The sequence below is a fragment of the Macaca thibetana genome, chromosome 8, assembly GCF_024542745.1.
Source record: "Macaca thibetana thibetana isolate TM-01 chromosome 8, ASM2454274v1, whole genome shotgun sequence".
Classification (NCBI taxonomy): Eukaryota; Metazoa; Chordata; class Mammalia; order Primates; family Cercopithecidae; genus Macaca; species Macaca thibetana.
Genome location: NC_065585.1, coordinates 26,056,065 through 26,083,485, shown reverse-complemented (window position 1 = coordinate 26,083,485; position 27,421 = coordinate 26,056,065). Strand labels below are relative to the sequence as shown.

Sequence of the window (27,421 nt, the reverse complement as noted above, 5' to 3'; positions counted from 1 at the left end):
GCAAACACTCAGTATTGTCACATTTATTATTATTATTATTATGGCTAGTCTTACCTGTATATAGTGATATCTCATTGAAATTTAATGAATAAAAATTGTAAGCACCTTTTTATGTGTGCATTAGCTATTTACCTTCTTTGCTGAATGTCCATTTAAATATTTTGCCCATTTTTAATTTGATTGTATTATTTAGCCAAGCACAAATTCTTTATTGGATATATGATTTGTAAATGTTTTTTCCAGTCTGTGACTTTTCTGTTTACTTTCTTAATGGTGTTTTTTGAAGCACAAATGCTTTAAATTTTGATGTAGTATAATTCATCAATCTTTTATGAATTGTTCTTTTGGTGTACTATCTAAGAAACTTCTACATAACCCAAGGTTGCAGAGGTCTTCTCCTATGTTTTTTAAAGAAGTTTTATAGTTTTGTCTTTTATATGTAAACCTTTGATACATTTCAGTAAATTTTTGTGTATACTGTGAGATAGGTTCCAATTTCATTTCTTTGCATGTTGTAGCTACCTAATTTTTACAGCGTCATTTGTTGAAAAGACTATTATTTCCCCCACTTAGTTGCCTTGGTACCTTTGTTAGCAATCAATGAACCATGAATGTGAGAATGTATTTCTGGGCTTACTAGTTGGTTACATTAATCAGTACTTTGCATATCTCCCTCCATACTGAGCCTATCTCTGTGAAAGCAAAGTTGCTGGATTTTCTGGCTGTCCCTGTGCTGATAAAACTGCAATTCTCACCAACTGCAATGAGGAGAGAGGTGGAGTTTTCTCCATACATGAAGGCCTCATACTTTTATTGTTCTTGCACAAAGCCAGGGTTTCTTTTCAAGAACAAATGCTTAGTTAGTGGGTACAAGGTAAGTTATTTGGGTGATGGGTACCCTAAAAGTCCTGACCTGACCACTACCCAATCCATTCATATAACAAAATTGCAAATATACCCCATAATTTTGAACAAATCAAAAGAAAATAGAGCCCTGAAATGATTATTTTGATAACTTCATCTAGTTTCATAGATGTTTGTGGAAAGGGTGTTCTGACTTCTTCACATAGCCGTGGCTGAAACTTCCTTTTCATGACTAATTTTTAAGGGGAAGAATATGCTGTTGAGCCTCATCTCAGCACACCTACCCACAGAAGTTGCTTGAAATTATATTTAAAGTAATTTTTGGAACACCTGGGTCCATATGGCAGATTAAATCTACATGTTTATTCTCTGCTACCTCCACAATGTCACTAAAATAGCAGTAATAAAACTTTAAAAAACCCAAAATGACCGTAAGGAAACAAGAAAAGCAACCAAAAAGTGTTTTGGAAGCTAACAAAAGTATTAGACAATGGTCACTGTCTTAACAGAACAGAGAAACGTGAAAACTATCACTGGAAACAACAGAAAGATGTAAGTTGATAACACACCAGAAATTCAGAGGTCTCAGGAACTGAAGATACCATATACTATGTGTTTTGAATGGTGGCAAAATGAGGCTGAAAAGGAATATTGGGAAAGTCTTTAAAATGAACATTTATGGCTATTGATTTCCAAACCTACTATGTGCTGCTAGAGAACTACACCTGGTATATCTGAGTACAAGACTGAGATTTTAACCCATGGACACCGAGGGAGATCAGCCATAGCTGAGGTGATAGTGAGCTACAGAAGATTAAGAGAAAGTAAGAACACTGAGATACTTAAATCCCTTTCTTAATCAGAATGCTACTAGTAATATACACATCCCCTTAAACAAAGGATTGGAGTATGCTAAATAAATCTTACAGTTCAAAAAACAGAGATGCAGGTAATGAGAATGAGAGGCTCCCACAAATTAGGCAAGTCATTAACTCTTTGCCCTATAATACAGTACATATTGTCATTAGTCAACTAACTCCACTTGCATATACAGAGCTTCCAAGTATCGGTTTAGTGGCTCCTAACTATGAATGGATCAGTGTAGGATATCCAGACATTTTATTAAAGTCAGTGACAAGAAATATATAAATTAAATCAAACAGAAGTACAAGGAATTTAGACTAAATAGTGACAATCCAAGAAACAAAAGAGATTCTTAAAAAAAACTGTGATGGGTAGATTTAGAGAGCTAATAAAATAAAAATAAGACAAAAGCTATAAAGGAAGAAAAATTAGACTGAGATATAATAGGTGCTCAATAAATATTCGTTGAATGAATTGAATTTTTATAACTATAAAGGATGTGCATATTTATAAATAATTTATAATGGTTCAGTGTAAAACACACATTGAACAAAAGAATTGAAAGACATGAGTGGATAAATACACCAGAAATTAGAAGATTAATCCAAAAGATCCAATATAACATTGAGAAATGGTCTTGAGAGACAGGGATGGGGACAGAGAGGTGGAGGTAATGAAATTATAAGGAGCCAACGCAAGAAAATTTATAATACTGATGGACAATTATTTCCAGACTTAAAGGATCTACAGTTAGCCAATACAGTAAATGCAAAAAGGTCTACATTAAGTCCATATCATTGAAATTTCAGAATAGCTGGTGTTTTAAAAAACTCAGAAAACTTCTAAAGAGAGAAAAAACATATTCTGTAGAAACTGGAGAAAATATGAACAACATCAAGTTTCTCAGCAGCAACACTAAAAGCTAAAAGAAAATAGAATAATATCTTTACACCTCAGGGTAAAAATTATTTTCATACTGGGATCCTATATCCGGCCAAAATATCATATAATTTGAAGGTACAATTACTATATTTTTAGACCTGCAATGTCTCAAAAATTTATCTGGAGTCCACTCCCTTTCAGGAAGCTACTAGAAGACATACTATATTAAAATGAAGGATGAAACCAAGGAAAAAAAAGATGCAGATGTCAGAAAAGGAGTTGCGTAATAATAATATCAATTCCTAGACAATAGTGAAGATGAGTCTCAGGATAACAGCTTGCCAACAAGCCTTCCACTCTTAATGGAGCAATAAGTTTGAGGGTTCCCAAAGATATTTCTAAGAAAAGTAATGGAAACTAATAGAAGACTTTACATTTCTACAAAACTGACAAATCTCAAATAATTGGTGGTTACTATGGGTTTGGTACATAGAAAGCTATGCCAAAAAAAAAAAAAAAAAGCAATCATTAAACCTAGGGAGAAACAAAATTAGTACATGAAACACAATGTAATCATAATGTGCTATGTACCTCTGCTGTGAATAATTGTTACAGGCCCATTATATTATAAACATTATTGGATTAAAATTGTAATATTAAGTTACTAGGATTAAAAGAAGGAAAATGTGTGTGGAAGATGTAGACCTAGGAACGAGAGAAACATCTCCATCTTCCATATTGAGAAGTCAATGAGAAAAAAATAAAAAGCAGAGTATCAGTTCAAGTTTGTTACTTAAAAATACAAAGGAGATAAATTAAGAAGCACTAAAATAATTATTTTACTAATAATTAAATACTCCTATAGGTATTCTTACAGGAGTAAGACTCGAGTGGAGAGCAAACAGTGGGAGGCCTTCTGATTTTGTCTCATAAGCCTGTTAAAACCATTTGACTTTTTTTTTTTAAAAAAATCAGCTTTCCCAGGTTGAATATTTGATTTTTTTAAAATTTTTATTATATATTTTTTAAGATGGAGTCTCACTCTGTTGCTCAGGCTGGAGTGCAGTGGCGTGATCTCGGCTCACTGAAACCTCCATCTCCTGGGTTCAAGTGATTCTCCTACCTCAACCCCCCAAGTAGCTGGTACTGCAGGCATGCGTCACCACACCTGGCTAATTTTTATATTTTTAGTAGAGATGGGGTTTCACTATGTTGGCCAGGCTGGTTTTGAACTCTTAACCTCAAGCACTCTACCCACTTCAGCCTCCCAAAGTGCTGGGATTACAGACATGAGCCACCATGCCTAGCCTTGATTTTTTAAATGTGGTTTTATAATATGAAATTTGAAATGTAAAAAAGAAATTATTATGTGTTTGCATGTTACTTTCTAAATGCTTTATTTTAAAAGTCACTCTACTAAGTTTCATCTTTTACAAACTGTATAAAGTTAAATTAACTCACAAGAGAGAATTTTAATCCACTAAGTACTTACGTGAATGGACAAAGCTGAAACCAAGTCCAAAGTTGAGTTATATCAATTTGTCAAGAAACCCCTTCTGGAGATGAGGTTGTCCTTGTGTTGCTATCCTGTTTTAACTAGTAAAATACTTCTGCCTTAGGATATGCTTTTTTCATATCCTGGAATTTATTTTCCTTCCAGGAAAATATCATGAAGCTGGATGCATGATCATTAAAATGCACAAGAACAGATGTTGCTGGGTGTCTGTCAAGCACTGAGTAAACGTTCTGATGTGTCATTTTTTCTAGTTACTGTGGATGAATAGCACAAAAATGGAGTGTTAGTTTGGGGCTGCCATAACAAGTTACCCCAAACTTAGTGCCCTAATACAGCAGAACTTTATTATCTCATACTTCTCAAGGCCACAAGTACAAAATCAAGGTATAGGGAGTAGAGAACTCTACTCTGCAGGCTGGAGGGGAGAAGCACTCCTTGCCTCTGACAGTTTATGGTGGCTGCAAGCCCATTCTTTAGTTTGTTGTTGTGTAACTCTCATTTCTGCCTTGGTCTGCACATGGCCTTCTCCTTTCGTCTCTGTCTCCCTCCTTTGGGTGTCTCTTCTAAGGACCCTTGTCACTGGATTTAGGATCCACCCAGATAATCTAGGATGATCTCATCTTGAGACTCTTAGCTTAATTATGTTTGCAAAGACCCTTTTGTCACATAAGGTCACATTCACAGGTTCCTGGGTTAGATGTGGATATATATATATTTTTAAGGCCACAATTCAATTCACACACACACACACACACACACACACACACACACACACACACACGCAAAGAGTAGAGAAATAACAGGGCAAATATCACTTGTTATTTACTTTAATGACAGGTCATATTTGGACAAACACAAAGCTAAGCCTGGAATTCCAATATCTTGGGAATTGAAAGATGAAAGCAGTCAGAAAAAGTAGAACTATGAAGACAGTTTTATAAACTAGCCACTAATTCTTTTCTTTTTAGATTTACCATTAACCTCTTCCACTTTTATGCCATCTGTAAACTTGACTGGCTTGTTGTCTATTTTAAAACGACGTTTTAAGGCAAAAACAGTGTTGGCTTGTTGTTCTCAGCGACTTCATTTTCTGAATAAACAAGACTGAACCCTTTTAAATGTCAGTAGAAATCTTTCTGAGAAGCACTATTTTTTTGCACACTAGAGACGATATACTTAACATCATTCAACCACTTTCTTTTGTGTATTCAATCATCTTTCCCATTTTAAAATTAAGTAATGTTTTATATAAAATATGTGAATTCTCTGTAGCAATTTAAATTTTGATGTAGTATTTTCTACATTATATAGGAATATATTTTTATGCTTTATTGAGTAAAAAAAAAAAAGAAAAAAAAAGGGAGGGGACAGAATATGCCAAGAAAAATTTTTAAGGACTATTATTTGTTTGAAATGGTGACCAGTTAATTTCTATATATAAATGCAATGATTCTGTTCTCATTGTATGCCAGAAAATGTTTGAAAATAAACAAATAGTGAAATAGACTTAGGGTAGTCTAAACAATTTAAAGAGTACCAATTTTCTTAGAATCATAGAATTTAGAAAGAATGTTAAATATGAAGTCCAAACTCACTTTATATGCCTCGTGGCAATTGACATTACGTGATTTGCTCTATATCACATATCTGGCTGTGACAGATGTAAAATTTTAGGTTCCTAACATCATTCTATTCTCATGATTTTTCTATCGCTGTTAACCTGACAAATGCATCCACTTTAGACGTTTTAAGTGTTTGTGGAAAATTAATGCATCCTCAATGCTTGAGAATGTTCATCTTTATGGAAACCAAATAGTATTTTAAAGCAGGATTTTGGGAAATAAATTTGTTTTTGAGTTTTTTTGTTTTTTTTTTTTTTTTTTTGGTCACATTTTCAATGGATGACCTCATTCAAACTGCTTAATTTTTTTGAGCCTCAGCTGCTTTGTTTGCAAAATGAAAGGACTACTATATAATCCACAGGACTATTTTGAGACAAAATAAACTCAAGTTGAGACTAGCTCTCAGCCTGCATATAATGACTATTCAATCAGTGCCAGTTTCCTTCCCTGTACGGCTTATAAAAAAGTCAGTCAGTTACACTATAAACCTGTTGTGATGTATTCAGTTGTCTCCCTCCCACCTCAAAATTCGTGTGTTGAAGTTCTGATCCCCATTACCTCAGAGCAAATTTCTGCTCTTTAAGTCAGGGGTTCCCAATCCCCAGGCCACAGACTGGTATCGGTTTGGGGCCTGTTAGGAACAGGGCTGTACAGCAGGAGGTGGGTGGCGGGTGAGCCTGCCAAGTTTCATCTCTATTTATAGCTGCCCCTCATCAGTCACATTACTGCCTGAGTTCCACCTCCTCTCAGATCAGCAGTGGCATTAGGTTCTCATAGGAGCGCAAACCCTATTGTGAATTGTGCAAGTGGGGATTTAGGTTGCCTGATATTTAGGAGAATCTAATGCCTGATGTCTCCTATCACTGTCTCCTATCATCCCCAGATGGGAGCATCTAGTTGCAGTAAAACAAGTTCAGGGCTCCCACTGATTCTACGTTATAGTGAGTTGTATAATTATTTCATTATATAATACAATGTAAATAATAAAAATAAAGTGTACAATAAATGTAATGTGCTTGAGGCCAGGCACAGTGGCTCACACCTGTAATCCCAGCACTTATGGAGGCCAAGGTGGGCGGATCACTTGAGGTCAAGAGTTGGAGACCAGCCTGACCAACATGGTAAACCCCCGACTGTGCTAAAAATACAAAAAATTAGCCAGGTGCAGTGGTGCATACCTGTAATCTCAGCTACTTGGGAGGCTGAGGCATGAGAATCGCTTGAACCCTGGAGGCAGAGGTTACAGTGAGCCAAGCTCATGCAACTGTACTCCAGCCTGGGCGACAGCGGGACTCCGTCTCAAAAAAAAAAAAAAAAAAAAAAAAAAAATGTACCTGAATCATCCTGCAACTATTTCCCCATCTTCCCCCATAGAAAAATGGTCTTCCACCAAACTGGTCCCTGGTGTCAAAAGGGTTGGCACTGGTTTTAGCCAACTGGCCACTGGTGTAAGTCACTCAGTTTGTGGTGCTTTGTTATGGCAGCCCTAGGAAACTAATGCACCTGTATTTCTTGGATTGATGGTTAACTTATGATGACATTTCTTAGGGATAGTTTTGCAGCAGTCAGTCTGTATCAGGATCTGTAAGGTCCTTCTTTTCCAATTTCAAGGAAAGCAGGTTCAAAATCCCTTTCACCTAACTCTTAGTTGAGATGCCTGTTCAAGAATGGAGAAGGTAAGGGGCCTCTCCAATATATGTGATTCTGGTTCCAATCTTCCAATATCTTGCTATGCCTATACTATTTGTACAGGTTATAGGTTTGTGGAATAGATAGAGATCCCGATCTCTGTATCTCTATCTATATGTCATCTACATACTCTACATCTAAATCTATTGAGCTTTCTGTGAAACATACCACAAGTTTTTACCCCTTATTTTATAAAAAACTTGCTGAAAACACCACTTTAATCAAATCGTCATGTCATACCCTCTCATACATTTTTATTTACCATAATTTGCCCTCTGTTAACACGTTGTTAGACAATTGAAGGCCTTTCCCCTTTCTGCCACGTCCCTTCAAATGAAGCTTTGCCCACATTTCAGAGTATTTCTTTGAGATAGTGCACAGAAAGGCTAAAAGCTATAAACCAGGCCAAAGGTTATAAACATTTTAACATTCCTAATACTTATCACCAAGTTGCTTCACAGAAAAGCTGGTTGTTCTTTCCTTTTGAACTTAATCACAAGAGAATAATCTTGGTAGCAAGAGAAAGAAGGCCATGGAGGGCATTGGAAGCATTAGCGTTCAACACGCACAAGCAGGTAATAAATATCACTTTATGAAAAGCTCAAAGCCATGCATGGTGTTTGCACAACATGTTGCTAACTGAAGACCTCTCTGGTTCACAACCTCTCTGAAACTCAGCGTTTAAGTGCAATATAGCCTATTAAATTGTCAGCTCAAGTACTCAGCAGAAGGCATCTCTATCTTCTTTGCTCTTAGGGATGTTTCTACTGACATGCACACTGGAGTCCAGAGATAATTTTCAATAAACTGTTGTCACTTGAAAATAAACAGTCTGGACAATGTATGGTCCATCTGGAACACTGAGAAAATAAACAATCTAGGATATGCTTCCTTCCTGCCTCTGTAGCCCTTTTTGGAATGTGTGTTCCAAATACTTCCCGTTCTTCCCCAAAGCAGGAGGTTTTATTTAAAATAAAGCTGTTTATTTGGCATTTCTGGGAGACCCTTTTCTGAGGAACCACAGCAATGAATGGCCTTGCATCCTTGCTTCGAAGAAACCAATTTATCCTCCTGGTACTATTTCTTTTGCAAATTCAGAGTCTGGGTCTGGATATCGATAGCCGTCCTACCGCTGAAGTCTGTGCCACACACACAATTTCACCAGGACCCAAAGGTGAGGAAAGAAAACCACGATTTTCATGTATAATAAATATGATCTCTTCCCTCATCTCTGAACCCCTTCCTAGATTTCAATGACTTTCTCTTCTCTCCTCTCTAGTTTCCTCCCACTTCCCTTCTATTTTGGAAAATCAGGATTTTCCAAATCTGGTCTGTTACTTATTTAAAGCTCTCCCTTGATGTTAGGTAAGAGGATGTTGGGAAGGGGAAACCCAGGACAGAGATCTGAGGGAACTTACCCGGGGCAGGGGGAAAGTCCCTGTTCCATTCTGCTCCGGGATAGATGCACAATCCAAGCATGAGTCTTCAGAAGTCCTTTCCTTCCTTAAAAGGATCTCTATTTTTGAGCTGTTTGTATTCTCCTCCTTTCTAATACTGATGCTGGTGAAGCTGTTTAAGCAAAGGGTCAGTAAAATAAAACTTAAATCTTAAATATATATTTCATGAGTTAATGGGATCCTGAGTTCCAACGTAGAGGATGGAAACATTCTGTCAAGCATCGTAGGTAGTAGATAAATGACCATTTCTTTCTTTGGAGGTGTAGTCTTTGGGGCCAAGTGCCTTCTGCTCAAGAATGGTAGAATATTGCAAAATGTTCTCCAGTAGAGCCAAGGTCCAAATATGCTTTAAGCAACTAGTAGATAAAAAAATCTATTTTTCTGGTTTTAGCTTTTACCCTTTTGTTCTGAATAGTGGTCACTGCACTGCAGATTGGTGCTCCCTTATTAGTAATTCATGCTGTTTCTCCAGGCTATAGGGTGGAAGAATTGCAGCTGCCTAAAATTTTAAGTAGAAAAAAGTGTTTTTTTTTTTCTTTTAAATCAGAAATATGTTGCCCCATGCTTGTCAGTTATTTAAATGTGTATTGCTTAAAGTGCATTTTTCTTAATCACTGAATTAATTTTCCTCTAAGATTGCAATCCAAGTTTTAACCTTTGATACGATAAAATAAATGCTGTAAGGAACAATGAGACCTTAGAGCTTCCAAATAATTTCTTGGGTGAATAAATGAATAATGTGAGGGCAAATGTTCAGAAAGAAAGTTTTGATTAGAAATAAAGTATTTACTTAAAACCTGTACTGAACTTTCCTTAGAGTATAGGAAACTTTAGATTATTCCTGGGGTGTCATGGGAGGCATCGAAAATTAAAGTTTTCCTTGTCCCTGCAAATGGGAGAATCCATTTGAGAATAGCACTATTTTTTACTTAGTAGAAAATTTCTCCCTCCCCATTTTCCCATTAGAAACCCTGTTAAGATTTCAGACAGTGGAAATCTCACTAACTTTCCTCCTGAGCACGTGCAGACATTATGAGATAATTACAAGCCAGTCTGTGACAAAATGAAGTGAGTGCTCCTGGGGAAAAGGATTTGGGAAGCGGTGCTCTAGAACCCTGGGTTCTAGAACCAAGTTTGTTTGTTATGTTCTTGGGTTTGATTTCCTCTTCTTCATCTAGAGCTTGGAAACTGCATCAAATGGACTCTAAATTTTATTTTTAATAAAATTTTATTCTTAATAAAAGTTAATAAATTTTATTCTTAATAAAGAAATTCATGATCCTCGAATGTACTGAATACCTACTAAGTTCCAGGCATCATGTTAGCTGCTAGGGGCTGGAAACTAAGATAAGGAACCTGTCTTAGCTCTTGCATCTACATACCAAACTTTGTATTCTATTACAGACTCTTGAGGTTGGCACCAGTTAATTTATGCTTTTTCTTTGAAAATTTCCTACACACCTAAATGCACCTAAAGCAACATGAGTATATTCATATTCATCGCTGCCTTTCCTCTGCTCTAGGAATTGTGCAAGATGATATGAGTACACCAGAAACAAAGACATGATACCTTCTCTTAAGATAGGAACAGTGGGCCAGGTGTGTTGCCTGTAATCCCAACACTTTGGGAGGTCAAGGCAGGTGGCTCGCTTGAGCCTAACAGTTTGAGACCAGCCTGGGTGACATAAGGAGACCCCATCTCTACAAAAATTAAAATAATTTTTTTTAATTAGCCAGGTGTGGTGGTGCACACCTGTAGTCCCAGTTACTTGGGAGTCTGAGGCAGGAGGATTACTTGAGTCCAGACAGTTGAGCCTGCATGGGCCCTGATCATGCCACTTCACTCCAGCCTGAACAACAGAGTGAGACCCCCATCTCAATATATATATACATATACACACACACACACACACACATATACACACATATATATATATGTATATATATGTATCTCTCATACACACACACACACTGCCATCTACTCTACCTTGTTCCTTCATGAATACACAACCCCTCCCTACTCCAAAATAAGGCAGATATGTATATTTACCTCTACAAAATTAAAAAAGAATAGTATGATGGCTGAGCAAATGTTTTAAAGGACTGGGTTATTACTGTTTTTTCAATATTTTTTCCCTAAGATCAAGCTAGTCTTAATACTTTTCTCCATGGCTAATCATCTCATTACTGTATTTTCTAGCACTGCAGCATGGTGCTCAGAAATTTCTAGATACTCTGGGAAACAGATTGTGAAAGGAATTTTCCCTAAATTCATTTGGGAGAGTGAAAACTAAATAATTTATTTAGAATTACAGAATGCCATTTGTGAAAACCCAGAAATGCTAACCAATCATAGTATATATTGACCAATATACAGATATTATTTTTAAAGTCTTATTTCCCAGACATGGCTTAGTGGAAAGAAAGACACTGGAGTCAATCTGACTATCTTCAGCATGTTGTTACATCTGTTACACTTCAGTGTCTTCATTTGCAAAGTGAGCCTTCCTCACAGACCTGTTTTCAGAATTATCATAACCAATGTGAACTTTAAGTTGTGTAGACATCATCAATAGAAATTTTAACAAATTGTATTCTATCTTTCCCTTCTCTCCCTATCTAAGTCTGTCAAATAACAATTTTGAGAATAAGTTATCAAAACATCTCTGTTGCAAGCCATCATTATTTTTCTTTCTATGCCTTAAACTTGTTGTTTATGTTACCTAATAGGAAAATGAAATTCATTCTCTCTCTCTCTCTCTCTCTCTTCTCTCTCTCTCTCTCTCTCTCCCCCCTCCTCCTCCCCCCACCGCCCCCTTCCCTCCTCCCTCCCTCCCTCTCTCCTTCTCTCCCTCTCTCCCTTTCTCTTTTTCTCCCTCCTCCCCCATCTTGGTGGTTTCTTTAAACAATTTATGTGAAATTCTGACCTCTAGTGGTTTCCCTTGAAAATAACAATGACAAAATATGTACAACTATTAAGTATCCATAAAAAATTAAAAAGAAAAATAAATGAACACAAAGCAAAAGAGAGACAAGTTTTAAACAAAAAGTGTTAAAAAATGATTTTAACCAATTAATGTGGATGATGCTTTACAGTTTTCAAGGACCTTTAAAATCATTGTCTTGTTTAATTCCCATAATTTCCCTATGTGGTAGCAATTTCTTTAAACTTAGACCTAAGGAAACAATACCAGTGGGGCCAAGGGGAGTGCCCAAGGTCTTTCAGCAGGTGGAATCTTGCATCTTGAACTTGACCCTGGGCCTTCTGGCTCCAAGACCAGTGTCATTTCATTATATCCACTAGTTTGTACTAGTTATATATCAGGTTTGAAAATACAGTCCACCAGTCACATTTTGGTGATTAAAAAAATGTACAGGGCAAAGTCAAAGAACATGGCATCATGAAACCTCACAGCCCGGCACTGTCTTGGGTACTAAAATATGCTGAAAACGATGGTATATCTTCTCTTTGATAATCAACTTCATTACTTCATTAATTTGTTTGGAAATAATGTTATTTTACCCTATTACTTATTTTGGTGTTTGCTAGCTTTTTAGTAGGGCCTTTTCAATGACATTTTTTTGTGCGTGACCTACAAGGTCTTTTTTCCAACTGACTTCTCTCAGCTTCTCCCCCATCATTTCAAACTGCTGTTTTCACTTCTGCTTCTCAATGGGCATGCTGGTCTTCGCTCTCCTTCCTGACTCGGGACCTTGGCTCTTGATGGCTCTTCTGCCTGGTCCACCCTTATCCAAATCTTCCCAAGGATAATTCCTTCTCCTCATGGAGGTCTTAGCTCAAGTGTTATCCGTGCAGCAAGGCCCTGCCTACCTACCCCTGTACTCTTTGTCATAGTTCCAAGGTATTTTATTTTCACAGGCTTAGTACTAAGTGAAAATCTCTTGTGTATTGATGTATGTATAGTCAGTCCTGGCGTGCAGGCTTCCCAAATGGACAAGGATGCCAGTCCTTCTTGCTGAGCGTGGTTTTCTAAACCTGGAAGAGCTCCCAACACAGGGTGGGTGCTCAATACGTATTTGTGATTAAATGAATCTACCCACATTTTCCGTGAAAGACCCCCAACATTTTAATTTGAGGTCTTGATCTATTAACACAACTCTTTCATAATATCCTCTAAGTATGTCCTGAAGTTCCTAAAAACTGTTGCACATGCTCCCATAAAAGGACTGCTCCTGGGGGCCATGGCCATTGTGCCACTTCCCCAACAACTTAAGAACCTCCCTGCCAGGGGCCACTGCCTTTCTCATAATTACAATAGTGCCTCTGCTTCCCAGGTGCCCCTGTCTCTGCCTAGCCAGTAACACACTGCTGCCTCCTTCACTAAGGCAGCCTTTCCGACACTTCTGAGGATACTGTGATTCTCATGGGTAACCGTCATGACTCCTCCACAAGTGTGGCCTGTGATGAAACCACAAGGCAGAGCAAAGCTCTTTCCCTTTCAGCATGACTCTAATCACCACATCCAATGGGGTGGCAGGAGCAAGATTGCTAGCACACATTGAGTAGCTGCCATTCACCCAGCACTGTGCGAGTGCTTTACAACCATGTTTAAATTTAATTACTTCAATGGACTTTGAGCAAAAAGATTTTATTATCTCAGTGAACTCTGAGAAAAAATACTTTATTATCTCAATGGACTTTTGAGAAAAAAAGGCTTTATCACTCCCATTGGACAGATGAAGAAATTGAGGTAAGAATTATTAAGTCCCTAATGTAGGTCCACAGAGCCAGAAGAGGCAAATTAAAACCCAGTTAAGTTCTAGTTGGGCCCTATGTTCCAATCAACCTGCTAAACCCACTAGCAAGCCAGAGAGGCCCCTACACAGTGTTGACGGCACCTCAGTGTTTTATGGGGCCAGAGGAAATGGCTACTTCAGTCTCTTTACTTAAACCCCCCTTGGTCCCCATGGAACTCCAGAGCACACACCTGAGTGTCAGACAATACAAGCTCTGCACAGTTGCTGCTCTTCTCTGATGAGAGAGGCTATGCCATGAGTAAAGCCTGACAGTCGTCACCCCTATCCTCAGGGATAATTCCTTTCTCAGAAGACCTCTTAGCTACTGAAAACTAGATTTCTATTTGGCCATCCACTATTTTACTGGACATGGCTCTGGATCCCAGCAATTGACACAACTTGAATAATTTACCAAGATACTTCTTAGCCTCCAACACAAATAAGACATTCTGTGACTTACCCAAATGGATAGAGAGAAACGCCCAAGAAAGTCCAATCTTTTTCATACTCAAACTGGAAGTCTTACTACCTGTGAGGTCACCCTCAGAGATAATTTTGTTTAACTCCAGTTATTTTTACTTTTGTGAAAACTGAGGCCTGGAGAGGTAAAATAACTTGTTCTAGGTCACACAGCGGCTAATAGGTAGCAGGGCTAGAACTAGAACTCAGATTCCAGATTTTTGGAGCAGGCATTGTTCCATTCCACCATGTTACATCATTTTCCTCACCTTATATCATTCTCATTAAACATAAAATGATTAGTTGGTTTTATAAATTAACATTAGAAAAGGAGTTCCATGAGATCAATGTATAAACATGACACAGAACTATTCTAACTCAGTCACCCTGATGCAAGTTGAGTTGCTGATTCTTTTTCGGTAGCTATCAGAAAGGGTAAACAACTAGGTGTTTTCCCAAAACTTTGTATTAATTGTATTAATTCACTAGATTCTTTCATTATGTGTTTTAATATGTATTTTCTGCATAAGGACAGAACAATATTTTCAGTGTTTTTTTTTTAACTTCTGTATTTCAGTGTATCGATACTTAGAACAATTTTTCATCTTTTTTTCTTTAGGTAGATACTAAGAAGGCATTTCAAGTTTAGGTCAGGAAGGGAAGAATAAAATTCCAGTCAATAAAAGTGTGGGTAAAGATGAGTCAGGAAGTAGTACTAAATGGTAATGATAAAAAACAATTTGTTTCAGCTGGGCACAGTGGCTCACGCCTGTAATCCCAGCAATTTGGGAGGCCAAGGCAGGTGGATCACGAGGTCAGGAGATCGAGACCATCCTGGCTAACATGGTGAAACCCTGTCTCTACTAAAAATACAAAAAATTAGCTGGGCATGGTGGCGGGCGCCTGTAGTCCCAGCTACTAGGAGGCTGAGGCAGGAGAATGGCGTGAACCCGGGAGGCGGAGCTTGCAGTGAGCAGAGATGGCGCCACTGCACTCCAGCCTGTGCGACAGAGCGAGACTCCGTTTCAAAAAAAATAAAATAATTTGTTTCATTTTAATATGAAATTAATAAGCCATGTCTCTCTTCAACACTCTTACATAATAATTTGGATATGTATTAATCACTAGTAGAGATCATAGTGATAGGCATTTTCATGTATGTGAAGATCATGGGCTTTTATATGTATATATCATGGACATATATATATATGTATAGTTTTGAATGTGAGCTCTGCCACTTACCTAGCTATACGATCTTAAGCTTAAATGTCTTCATCTATAAAATGGCCAAAACATTGAACTCATGGAGATAGAGAATAGAAAGATGATTAACAGAGGCTAGGAAGGGGAGTTGGCGGACATAGGGACAATTAATGGGTACAAAAATAATAGAAAAAAAGAAAAAGACCTAATATTTGATAGGACAACAGCTGAACTATAGCCAGTAATAATGTAATTGTACATTTGTAATAACTAAAAGAGTATAATTACATTGTAACACAAAGGAGAAATGTTGAGTATATCCAGTTTCCCATGATGTGATTGTTATACATTGCATGCTTGTACCAAAATATCTCATGGACCCCATAAATGTATACACCTACCACACACCCACAAAAATTAAAAATTAAAAAAAATTAGAAATACAATGGAGATCATATTGCCCACCTCAAATGCTTATTTTGAAATTGAAACATGTTTAGTATATAGCTTACCTATCATTTCTTTCACTAGTCTCCACTCCTGTTTGTTACTATAGGCTCTCTTCCCCCATTCCTAAAGAAAAGCTCATAGATTGTGAAGTCAGCTCCCCAAATAGAAATGTACCAGGGAAAGACAGCTCCTTTCTCCTACTTATCGCAATTTTCTGCCTATTTTCAGTCTTACTCCAAAGTCAACTTTTATTTATCAAGAGCTCACAAACTTGAGACCACCTCTTCTCTTCGCTGATATTGCTTCCTTTCTCCAGTTCTCCAACTGATCCTGGCGTTCCTTATTAGTAAAATGGAAATAACTAGTAAATACCCTCAGGTTTGTCATGGGGATTACATGAGTGAAAACAGAAAACTGTACCTCAGATTTCTCATCAGTAACATAAGGATGATAATAGTGTGATTTCTTCATAGGGTTGTGGTGAGGAAAAAAATGAGTTAAGCCACATAAAACTCTTAGCACCTGTAGTCTCAGGGACTCTGTAAAATAAGAGCAAACCATGGGAGAGCAAAACCCAAGGGAGAATGAGATTGTGTTTCCTGTTTATTGTTCTTCCTTCTTCCTTTAAGAAATATTTCCTTTAGCTACTGTCTATGTCATATAGGCAGGCTATTCTACTGGCCTTGGGTCATTGATGACGTATAGGCCAGGCACAAATTCTCTCTTTCTCTCTTACTCCTCTTGTTTATATTTATAAAATTCTACTTGTAGAAACTTGGTAACTCTGTTAGTTTCTTCATGATATTTCAACCCATAACCAATTTGTCTGTTATTTTTGCATTACATATTGGACTTGCAATATCCTGTAATTTTATACAATTCTTTAAATTATATTTTATAGCTTTCTCTGCTCTTTTAGAAAAGAATTATACATACACACAGTAAAAATCGGACACTCAGAGATTCAAGTAAAGCAGCATCTAAATAATGTGGGGTTTCTTTTCACATTATTTACTGTGATTGTTCTTGATTCGACAGCTCTGGAAGCATCAGTTTAGGTCTCTTGTGGTTACGGGAAGATGCTTGTATCTGTTAAACAAATTATATGAACAGAAGTCATTCTTCAGAATTTGCAAAGCTTCATCTATTATTCTATTTTAGCTCAACTGACACCTATAAGGATCATCACCTTTATTTTAAGGAGAAGGAAACTAAAGCATACTGCTCTTGCATGTGATTTCACCACACAGCTGTGAGAAAGTTTTCTGAGGAGAAACCCTGTACCCATTCTACCTCCCTAATTACGAAGAGAGGAGCCCTAGAGAGAGAGCTGGTGAGAGAAGCTGAGATCTGTTAAATGAGATAATGTCATCTCAGGAAAAATCACCCATATCTTAAGAAGACAGGCTAGATGTGCTGAGGACACAAAATTCTTTAAACAGATAACTTATTGTTACCTGCATTCAGAGCTTATAGACTTTGAAGGTCATTTATTTGATGCTGCTCAGGGATAAGTGTATGTGCAAGACATTATAGCATCGAGTGCAGTCAAAAATAGTTTTGATAGTGTTGTTCTGCCTGGCCTGAGATGAACCAGGATTTAGAAAAAGATTTCTCCAGTCAGAGCCAAAAGCTGTGAAAAAGTCATCTTTCTCTCATCAGACCACATACTGGGTGACCAAATGACAGGACAACCAAAAGAAGGAGGCCCATATGTCCAATGGGAAGTTGAGGGATGCAGTGTAGCAGCAAGTGTGACAATATACTCTAGACAAAAGTGAAAGCCCCCAAAGAAATGTGCGTGGGTCGGGGAACTTTGATACACCACAAGGGAAAGTCTCTGGAACCAATTTATCATTGTAACCCTAGCACCATGCTTCACTTGAAGGGCAAAGCTGGACAATGTCACCAATGATTTTGGGGCAAAGCCAGTGCTAGACCACAGACACAGACCAAGAATAAAGCTCACATAGAATGTACAAAGGCAAGGGATATGACCTGCTTTCCTCAATTGGAGCACACTTAAGATGACATTTTACTTTTCAAATTAAAATGAGCTTGAAATTTTGATTAGCCCGAGTAGGGAATGATATATATAATACAATATATATATATATTTTGCCTCTCCATGATTTGGGAGACAATATCATGTTGGTATTATTCTAATGTGGCCTATCCACACCAATGTGAAATTTTTTTCTGCTCCCTCTTTCTGATATCCAAAACTAAAATGTCCAGCATTCTCAACTGCCAAGGTGTCCCACCATCTGCCCACAGGGCTTTATTAAGGGGAAGATAATCTCCTAAAATACATCATATCACTGCCTTTTCTATATCTTTTCTTGTCTGAATTTTGGGAATGTAGAAAAATGGGCAAGTGAGAGGTTAGAGCATGGTATTCTATAGCATCAAAAAACATCACCAGTGCAACAAAGTTATTGACTCAGTTTTCTAGTTAGTAAAGACTCTGAGTCTTAAAGCAAAGGATATTCAATGGAGGAGGAGCTAACTAAGTGTTATCCTGCCCCCACCCCCTTTTTTTTCTGAGACAGAGTCTCGCTCTGTCGCCCAGGTTGGAGTGCAGTGGCGCGATCTCGGCTCACTGCAAGCTCCGCCTCCCGGGTTCACGCCATTCTCCTGCCTCAGCCTCTCGAGTAGCTGGGACTACAGGCGCCCGCCACCACGCCTGGCTAATTTTGTTTTGTATTTTTTAGTAGAGACGGGGTTTCACAGTGTTAGCCAGGATGGCCTCTATCTCCTGACCTCCTGATCCGCCCGCCTCGGCCTCCCAAAGTGCTGGGATTACAGGCGTGAGCCACCGTGCCCGGCCTATCCTGCCCCCTTTTAAGTGGATAGGATTGGCATTTTAATAAGGTAGAACACAGAATTAGTTTTGTTGTTTTTTTGTTTTAACTCCAATGGCTTCAACATAAATAACAACTTATTATACTTGTCTGCTGCATTAATCCATTTTATGTTGCCATAATATAAAGGAATACCTTAAATTGGGTAGTTTATAAAAAAGAGGTTTATTTTGTTCATGCTACTGCAGACTGTACAAAAAGTGTGATGCCACTATCTGCTTCTGGTGAGGGCCTCAGGAAAAGTACAATCATGGCAGAAGAGCAAAAGAAAGGAGGATAGTGTCACACTCTTTCAAATAACCAGATCCGGTGTAAACTGAGAGCGAGAACTCACTCATTACCACAAGGAAAGCACCAAGTCAGGCATAAGAGATCCTCCTACATGACCCAAACACATCCTGCCAGGCCCCACCTCCAACGAGGGGGATTGTATTTCAACATGAGATTTGGAGAAGACAAACATCAAACCATGTCATCTGCTAACCTAATTTTCATTGAACAGTGGGTTTTCTTTTCCACATAATTTTCGGAGTTATTTTGCAGAAGTTGTGAGATTGTTTGTATCTGGTCCAGTCAACCAAATGATAGTCTAAACCAGAGGAACCAATGGAAGTCTTTGAGTAAAACAACATTAGATTTGCTTTTTAGGCAGAGAAATCTCTTAGCAGGGTTGAAGATAGACTGAAGGATATGAGAAGGTCTTAGTGGGACATAAATGAAAGATAAGAGTTGCATAAGGGTTGCTGGAATAGAGAGAATGGGGTGCAATAGAGAGATACTTCAGAAGTAAATTGGGAGATTATGAGTTCTTAATTGTGTTTCAGTTGCATGTGAACACCAGTGGAAAATTCCAGTCGGCAGTTGGGAATAGATACCATAAATATTTCTTAGACATTGTTTTTCTAGAAAAACTAATCACATAGCCCATTATCTTGACTTACAGTTTTTATATTTTGTCTCATTCAATGTTTGATGATTATCAAAGAGGATACTACCATTCTCACAGATACTTGAGATGTTCATAGACTGAGATGTTGGTATACATAATAATACAGTTATCAAAAGTAATGGCAAAAACTGCAATTACTTTAACACCAACCTAATAACTACATTTAATAACAATACTACACTTTTTCCTTAAATTTGTTTCTAACTCACTTTGTGCTGAAATTAATTTTAGGGAGAATATTGTATGTTACATATACAGAGTGTTGTAAATGTTTAGATGCCAAAAGCATAAATCTGCTCTGGGAAGACACACACACACACACACACACACACACACACACACACACCCCAACCCCAACCAGGATGTTGCAAATCTGCACGACAGGATAAGTTCTCACAGAGGCTTTCTTCCCCTTGTCCTCTTCTTTGTACCTCTCTCATTTCTAGTGACTAGATATTCCTCATGGCCCCTTGGATGCTACTGGCATAATGTAATAATGTAATATTCCGGAGTTCTCACTACCTTCTAAACACCCTTCTAAGCTCTTCATGTGCATGACCACATTTACTCCTCACAACAACCCTGTGAGGGAGGCACTTCATTATTCTGACTTACTGATGAGCAAATTGAGGCTTACAGAATTTAAATGGGTTGCTAAAGTCCCATACCCTGTCAGTGATGGAGCCCGGACTTGAACTAAGCGCTTTGATCCCAGATCCTATGCTCTTAACAACTGCATTGCATTGCAGAAGCGTGCCACTTAGTCCCGAATTGATGGGATTTCTCTTTGTTTTTGTTTCTATGGGCCTGGCTGAGAATGCATTTTAATAATGAATGATATGTGAAGGCAGAAGGAAACCTGCCTAACAAACCTTAATGTTGCATTTTTCATTAAGTACAGTGTTGTTAGTTCCCACCCTCCCACCCCCACCCACTTACTCAAACATGTGATGACTGCAAAGTAAATGCAGACTCCAAGTGATCATTCTTTTTAAGCCAAATAAGCTTGAAAACAAAAAGAAGATACTTTGTAATTCAAATAGGAGAGACTGTAGGATACTTGAAATCCTCAGTTGTCTCTTTTGCTAGGTTGCAATAGAATAGCCAAGAACAATGAATGATAACATTCCATGATGAAATATGACATAGACTTATACATATACATACATATATTTCTCTAATAGTCTGGACATTTTCATCTATTATTTATTGCTTATATTTTTAGATTTTTAAATTTTATTTATTGTCCTTTTTGCAAAGCAATTTTCAAAAGTTCTTTGCATATTACAATATTACTAATTTCTCATATGCTATATATGTCTGTCTTTCCTTTTACGACCTTTAGATTCTTCTCTAAACAGATTAATTGCAAATGAAAAAAAAATGTTTTTCAATGGAGGTGGGAACTGAAAGACATTTTGATGAACAATGCATAAACAGATTGGGCAGGAATAGAAGGTTATGCAGCAGAGAAACTCCTGGGTTGTAATGAGTGTATATAAATTAGCCATTTATCAGAATGTCAGAAAATAATGTGGGAAAGTTCCATTGATGCCAGCCTGTGAAGGTTCATATACTAGACTAATTAGTTTGAAGTGGCCTATAAACACAGAAGAACTGTTGAAACATTTTGAATTGGGCAGTAGTATGATGAAAATATGATTTAATAAAGATTAATTTGCAAGATAGTTGGGAAAAGTAAAGTTCAGATTCAAGGAAACCAATATTTCAAGAAGTATTTATTGAACAGACACTAATCTAGGCACTTGAGATACATCAATAAAAATCTTTAGGAATCACCTGTAAGGAACAGGGTTACAGCATAAAGACAGGAAGGCATAAAATAACAGCAGCAGGGATGGGAGGAAAAAGAAAGACAGAGTGAACATATGAAAATTAAGAGTCAAGATGAGAGTGAGGAAGCTGATTTGGGTACCGAGCCTTGGAAATTAGACCATGACTGTAATATTGAGAGACAAAGGTAAATTGGAAGAAGAAACAAGAATATGGAGTGGACAGAAGCAGTAGAGGCAGTGGTGTGTGTATTTGCCTCCTGGGCTGCCTTATGAGATTATTGGCCATCAGCACAGACCTCCCAGCAGGCTGGAGTCGATCCATTAATCAGCCATTATTGAGAAAGACATTTCAATCAATTACAAACTCATTTGACTGTATTGTCATTAAGCTCACATCTATCTACCTTGTCTTTAAGGATGTTACTCCTTTTATTTTGAAAACAATTATTGAGTAATCACCTATTTACAGATTCTCAGATTCTGTGCCAAGTGCTAGGAATACAGTCTATCATCCCTGACCTGTCTCATCACCTATGACACAATGCAATAGGACGCTGTAAAGTGAGAGGGGATTACCCTCCAGGGAGTTAGTTTAGTTGTGACCATTGAAGAGGGAGATGGAGCTAGGAAAATCTGTACTGAGAAGACTCCTTGGGAAAGGAGGTAACACGTGAGCTGAACTGACGAGGTCCAAGGAGTGCAACAGAAGACAAAAATCCACATAAAATTTCATTGGCAAAGACATTTTAGTACCAGCTTGCCCTCATATAAGGACAAATTTGTATTTTAGCTTATTTTCTTTGTATTTACCTTATAATGTAAGTTTATTCTGGTGGAGCTCAGTCTAAAGGATCCTATTTACTTCTTTTTGACAAAGAATAGTGGAGAATTTTAAGTGTGGGCAGGTAGGGTTAGGTGTTTCCTCCTTTGTGCTCCCACAGCAGTGACTGTTAGCATTTATCACAGTAATTATCTGCTTTTTTGTCCATCTTGTCCTGAGGCTTTGACCTCTTCCTGGGAAGGAACTTCTTCTAATCATTATCAAGTGGTTGTATTAGTACAGAAGTTTGTGTTGCCAAGTGACAGAGGTCAACACAAACCAAACTTACACTGGTCAACCAAACACACAGAGAAAAGCAGGGGAATTCACAGACTCACATAACAGGAGGGGATTCAAATTGAGTTAGGTCCAGCTGCTCGAATCACGTCTTCTGGGCAGAGTCTTCATCACACCATTCTGCTTTCCTCTATAATGACTGTAATGTGAGTTCTCTCTTAATGGTGTCAAAATAGATTCAGATTCTTCAATGATAGTCTATCCTCTCTGAGACTCCTGCAGAAAAAGCAAATCTCCATTTTTGAAAGTTCTAAATAATATCCTCAAAATGAGACTTGTGGGCTCTTATTGGGTCACACGTGAATTGCTGAATGAATTATTATGGATATGGTCTAAACCATATGGATTGAGAATGAGTAAGTGTGATTTCCTACAGAAAACTGTGGAGCTGTTACCTGAAGCCCAGGGAGTGGATACCAAGAAAATGAAAGCAAAAAACGCTCACTATGGTTGCAATATTTATGCAGCAATGAGAGTACATTCCATGCAAGGGGCTCTTTGATGAATTTTATCATCCGTAATCTTACTTAATCTTTAGGTAATTCCATGAGAAAAGGGTCATCATCCCCATTTTCCCGGATAGGAAACTAAAGCAGGAAGGTTAATTATTTAGTGTAAGATTTAATGAAAGTTTAAATAATGTATCAAATAATTTAACAAATTACTTAATAAAATTATTAAAATTAAATAATTTATTAAATTCAGTTATCTATTACATTAAAATGTAATAGCTGTTAGACAGGAAGTTCAGGAGTTGAGCCTAAGTACGTGTGACTATAAAATTCCTATTTTGTCCATTGTTCTGAGCTTTCAGAGGGAATTTGAATGAGTGCCCTATCTGCCAATACACACATGGTTCCTAAAGGTGGAGTTCCTTGGCAAATCGCATCTTTGTAAGGAGTTGCTATCTTTCTTATCAGACTCTTCCTGAGACAGCTTTTCCCCTTAAAGACACATAATTTTCTACGGACTAAGATGCAGTTGGTTCTTTTTAAACCATATCCTTACTTTAAGCCAATAATAAACAACATTTTTGAATGCTTTAAATGTGTTAGGAAAAGTGCTAATTGTTTTATATGAAAAATCTCATTTCCTGTACATTCAACATAAGATAATGTTAGGATACCATATTAGCCTGTTCTAACCTTGCTAATAAAGACATGCTCAAGACTGGGAAATTTATGAAGGAAAGACATTTAATTGACTCACAGTTCCACATGGCTGGGAAGGCCTCGCTATCATGGTGGAAGAGCAAGGGACGTCTTACACGGCGGAAGGCAAGAAGAGAGCATGTGCAGAGGAGCTCTTCTTTATAAAACCATCAGATCCCATGAGACTTTTTCACTACCACAAGAAGAGCATGGAAAAGACCTGCCCCCATGATTCAATTATCTTTCCCCAGGTCCCTCCCATGACACATGGGAATTGTGGAAGCTACAATTCAAGATGAGATTTGGGTGGGAACACAGCCAAACCATATTAGATAGAATCTCAGAAAAATCTCTTAGAAGACCCTTGCCCCACTATCATGTACTTATTTTTTTTCTATTCCCGAGAAGCACACTGTTGTTTATTTGTTCTTGAGCAACGTTGCCAGGGTCTGGGCCTCCGTTTTCCACAGATAACCTGCCTCACAACAATGATGGTTGCAAACCTATAATGTTTACAAATCAGACTTCATTCAAAATCCATGCTCGCTTGCTTTTTATGTTTTTATTAAAAGAAATACAAAGAAAGCTTCCCCTAAATTTCCATCACAAAGTTATTAAAGTAAATCGAAGTAGCATGGGTCTCAGAGTGAGGGAGCAACCCCCAGGATGGGAGACTCTAGAACAGGTAAGCATTCTGGTTATTTCCAATTATAGATAAGAAAATGGGAGCACTGAGAGTTTAAATATCATAGCTAAGTTCACAGGGCTGATAAGCAATGTGATTAAGATTTGACTCCTGAATATGCAAGGTCAGGACCCTCTCCGGGGCTTCATCAATATGTCATCCTAACTGTCCAGGAATGACTCCCTTCTGTGAATCACCAGTGGAAATTTTTAGTCTTCCAACAACTGTGTCCAAGGCAGTTTCTTGATCTATTAGTTCTTTCAGAAGAGAAAATGGAATTATTTGTCATGATTTGTTTTCAAAGGATTTAGACTTACTCCTCTGAATGTCTACTTCTCTTCTAAGTACTCATTTCTTCCTTGTATGAGATTATATATAGCACAGCAGTGTGGGCTTGAGATGAACAAGATCACAGAAGTCTATCAAGGTGACTTTTTCAAATGCCTACAGCCCTTTAAAAAGCAAGATTGATATAAGGATAATATGTTTATATGGGAGTTTGTTCTTACCCTTTAGAATCACTCACTGAAGTACTTAAGGGAGATATGTTCATGTCTATAATTTACTTTTTAAAAAAATATAGCAAAAATAAATACATGAAGCAATAACAATGTGCAGATTGGTCAATCTCAGTAATGGGTTTTTATTTTTAATTATGTGAAAAAGTTTCACAATAAAGGGTAAAAAAACATACAGCCAAGTAAAAGAGTAAGTAATGATTATATAATAGAGATTGAGGTAGTGAATATGAAGAAATAATCACTCATCTACTTCTATTCTCATTAAAGCAGACACTGATGAGTTTACCAACTAAGCCAGGCATGGTGTTGAACACTTTTCATCCACTGTCTCCATTAATCCACAGCAATCCTATGAGGTTGGGACTATTGTCTCCATTTATGGATGAGAAAACTGAGATTTGAAGAAACGAAATGGCTTGTTCCAGAGTACTCTTAACCAAGGCATTGCACTTTCTTTACCTTAGGGAAAGCTGTGCAGAAGTGGCTGACTTGAAAGAATTCAGGATAGCCAGGAATAGGCAGGTTGGGTAGGTGAAGGCACCAAGGGAATGTTAAATGGGTGAATGGGGAGAAGGCAAACAATAGCAGGTCCCAATGAGGCCAGAAGATTTCAGTGAAGTGATGAGGTTGAGATTGGGGAAGTAAAAGTACTAGGGAGTGGTCTGTTTTATGACTCTACTGGTACATGTCATGTATGTAAGAGGTATGGGGCATAATTGATGACTACTGAAATTTCCAAGAATGAGGATGCAATTGGCATAGATGGGAAGAAAATGTAAGTAGGAGTGGGAAGGATATATTTTAGGCAGAAGTTATTGCCTTGTTAAGAAAGCACAACATACCACCTATTCCATTCAATTCTTTTATTTTAATTTTTTTTTTTTTTTTTTTTTTTTTTTTTTTTTTTTGAGATGGAGTCTCGCTCTGTCACCCAGGCTGGGGTGCAGTAGCACAATCTGCAACCTCCACCTCCTGGGTTCAAGCGATCTCCTGCCTCAGCCTACTGAGTAGCTGGGATTACAGAAACCTGCCACCATGCCCAGCTAATTTTTATATTCTTAGACGGGGTTTCACCATGTTGGTCAGGCTGTTCTTGAACTCCTGACTTCAAGCAGTTTACCCGCCTCAGCCTCCCAAAGTGCTGAGATTACAGGCGTGAGCCACTGTGCCCAGCCTATCCCATTCAATTCTAAGGCTGATCAGAACAAAGGTTACTAACAACTCCCCAGTCTATAAGATTGTTTTGACAATGGGAAAAGGACTTTAATTAATTATTTTTAGCATCTCCAAAACAATTCACAACTTTTCAATAAGTATTTCCTTTGAGTAAAGGGTACTGGCCTGGGTTACAACTAGAATTCAATTTTAAAAGATTTTTTGCTAATTGCGGGGGGAAAGTCCTATCTAAGAAAATGTGGTCAAATGTGTACTCTGTTGGAATTCTGCTGGTGGCTTGGAGAGGGAGTGTGAGCAAAGCAAATCATTTTTGTAAAATTGAAATTAATTCATTTCAATTTATAGCTTTTCACTTAATTTTCAAATACAAGTGGCTATTTCTAAATGAAGTAAAATAGTCCAAATTGGTCCTACTCATCTAATAAATATAAAAACAAACAACTGTGAGCCAGGTGGAGAGCCCTAGCCAAAGCTTGCTTTTACATCTCCCTTCTGTTCTCATTAAAGCAAGTAAAAGATCAAACAAACCCAGGACCCACGCTGAAGGCTAGGGCTCAAGTTGTTTACTTCATCTCTACCCGCAGCCTGCTTGGCCACCAGGCTGGGATGCAGTCACATGGGTCAAAGAATAATAAATAATCCTATTTCACCCTCCCAGATCTCCATCAATAGCCACCAGGGAGCAGGAGATGACTAAGTCACTCACCCGGGTGCCTCCAGTGAGACACTTGCTTGAAAATGAATGGGAAAGCTTATAAAAGGGGAAGAAGGAAGGAGAAAGAATAATGGCACCAATAATCACATCTGTGTGGCATTTTGATTCTCAAAGGGCTTCACATACGTGCTTGTTTTTGATCTTGCCTTTTCATGAGCAGGACGTGCATCACTAGTCCCATTGTACAGAAGGGCAATCCAAGACCCAGAAATGCTAAGGCAGGAATTTGCTCTAAATCATCCAGCTTGTTCAGAACATGGGCTAGGACAGATGACCCTGGTTTAAATCCTGGCTTTACCACTTATGAGCTATGTGACCTGGATGTTACTTAACCTCTCTGTGACCCTATTTCCTCTTCTGTAAAATGGAGCAAAGGATAGTACACATCTCAAAGCTTGCTGTGGGAATCAAATGATAGATTGTATGCCAAGTGCTGAGAATATTTTTGGCACAAAGTATTTGATAAACAGTATTATTATATTTGTAGAATGTCTTATGGTTCACACAAAGTGTACTCAGTTCAACTACATTTATTAAACACCAGAGCCAGGCACTGTGCTAAATTCTGGAGATGCTAGAGTAAATCACTTATGATCCCACCATGCTTTGGATCACAGGGAGATGTAAGAGATAAGTGGAGATACGCCAACACGTTTGGTATAAAGTGTTATTTTTAAGCCACA

General features: G+C 37.8%; 1 protein-coding gene and 1 long non-coding RNA gene across 2 annotated transcripts in view; one reads left to right on the top strand and one right to left on the bottom strand.

Annotated features, from left to right (window-relative positions):
- Positions 1 to 4,080: 4,080 nt before the first annotated feature.
- On the bottom strand, positions 4,081 to 14,270 carry LOC126961566 (uncharacterized). Its single transcript, XR_007728335.1, has 3 exons — positions 14,113 to 14,270; positions 8,856 to 9,393; positions 4,081 to 4,380 (listed from the first exon to the last, which is right to left on the bottom strand). It is a non-coding gene; the product is annotated as an uncharacterized LOC126961566 (long non-coding RNA).
- The window catches only part of COLEC10 (collectin subfamily member 10), a 45,376-nt gene continuing 26,257 nt past the window's right edge, over positions 8,303 to 27,421 (top strand). The window contains exon 1 of the mRNA XM_050802107.1: positions 8,303 to 8,611. Coding sequence (XP_050658064.1) covers positions 8,464 to 8,611 — 148 coding nt within the window. The 5' untranslated portion in view covers positions 8,303 to 8,463. The remainder of the gene's footprint in view (positions 8,612 to 27,421) is intronic.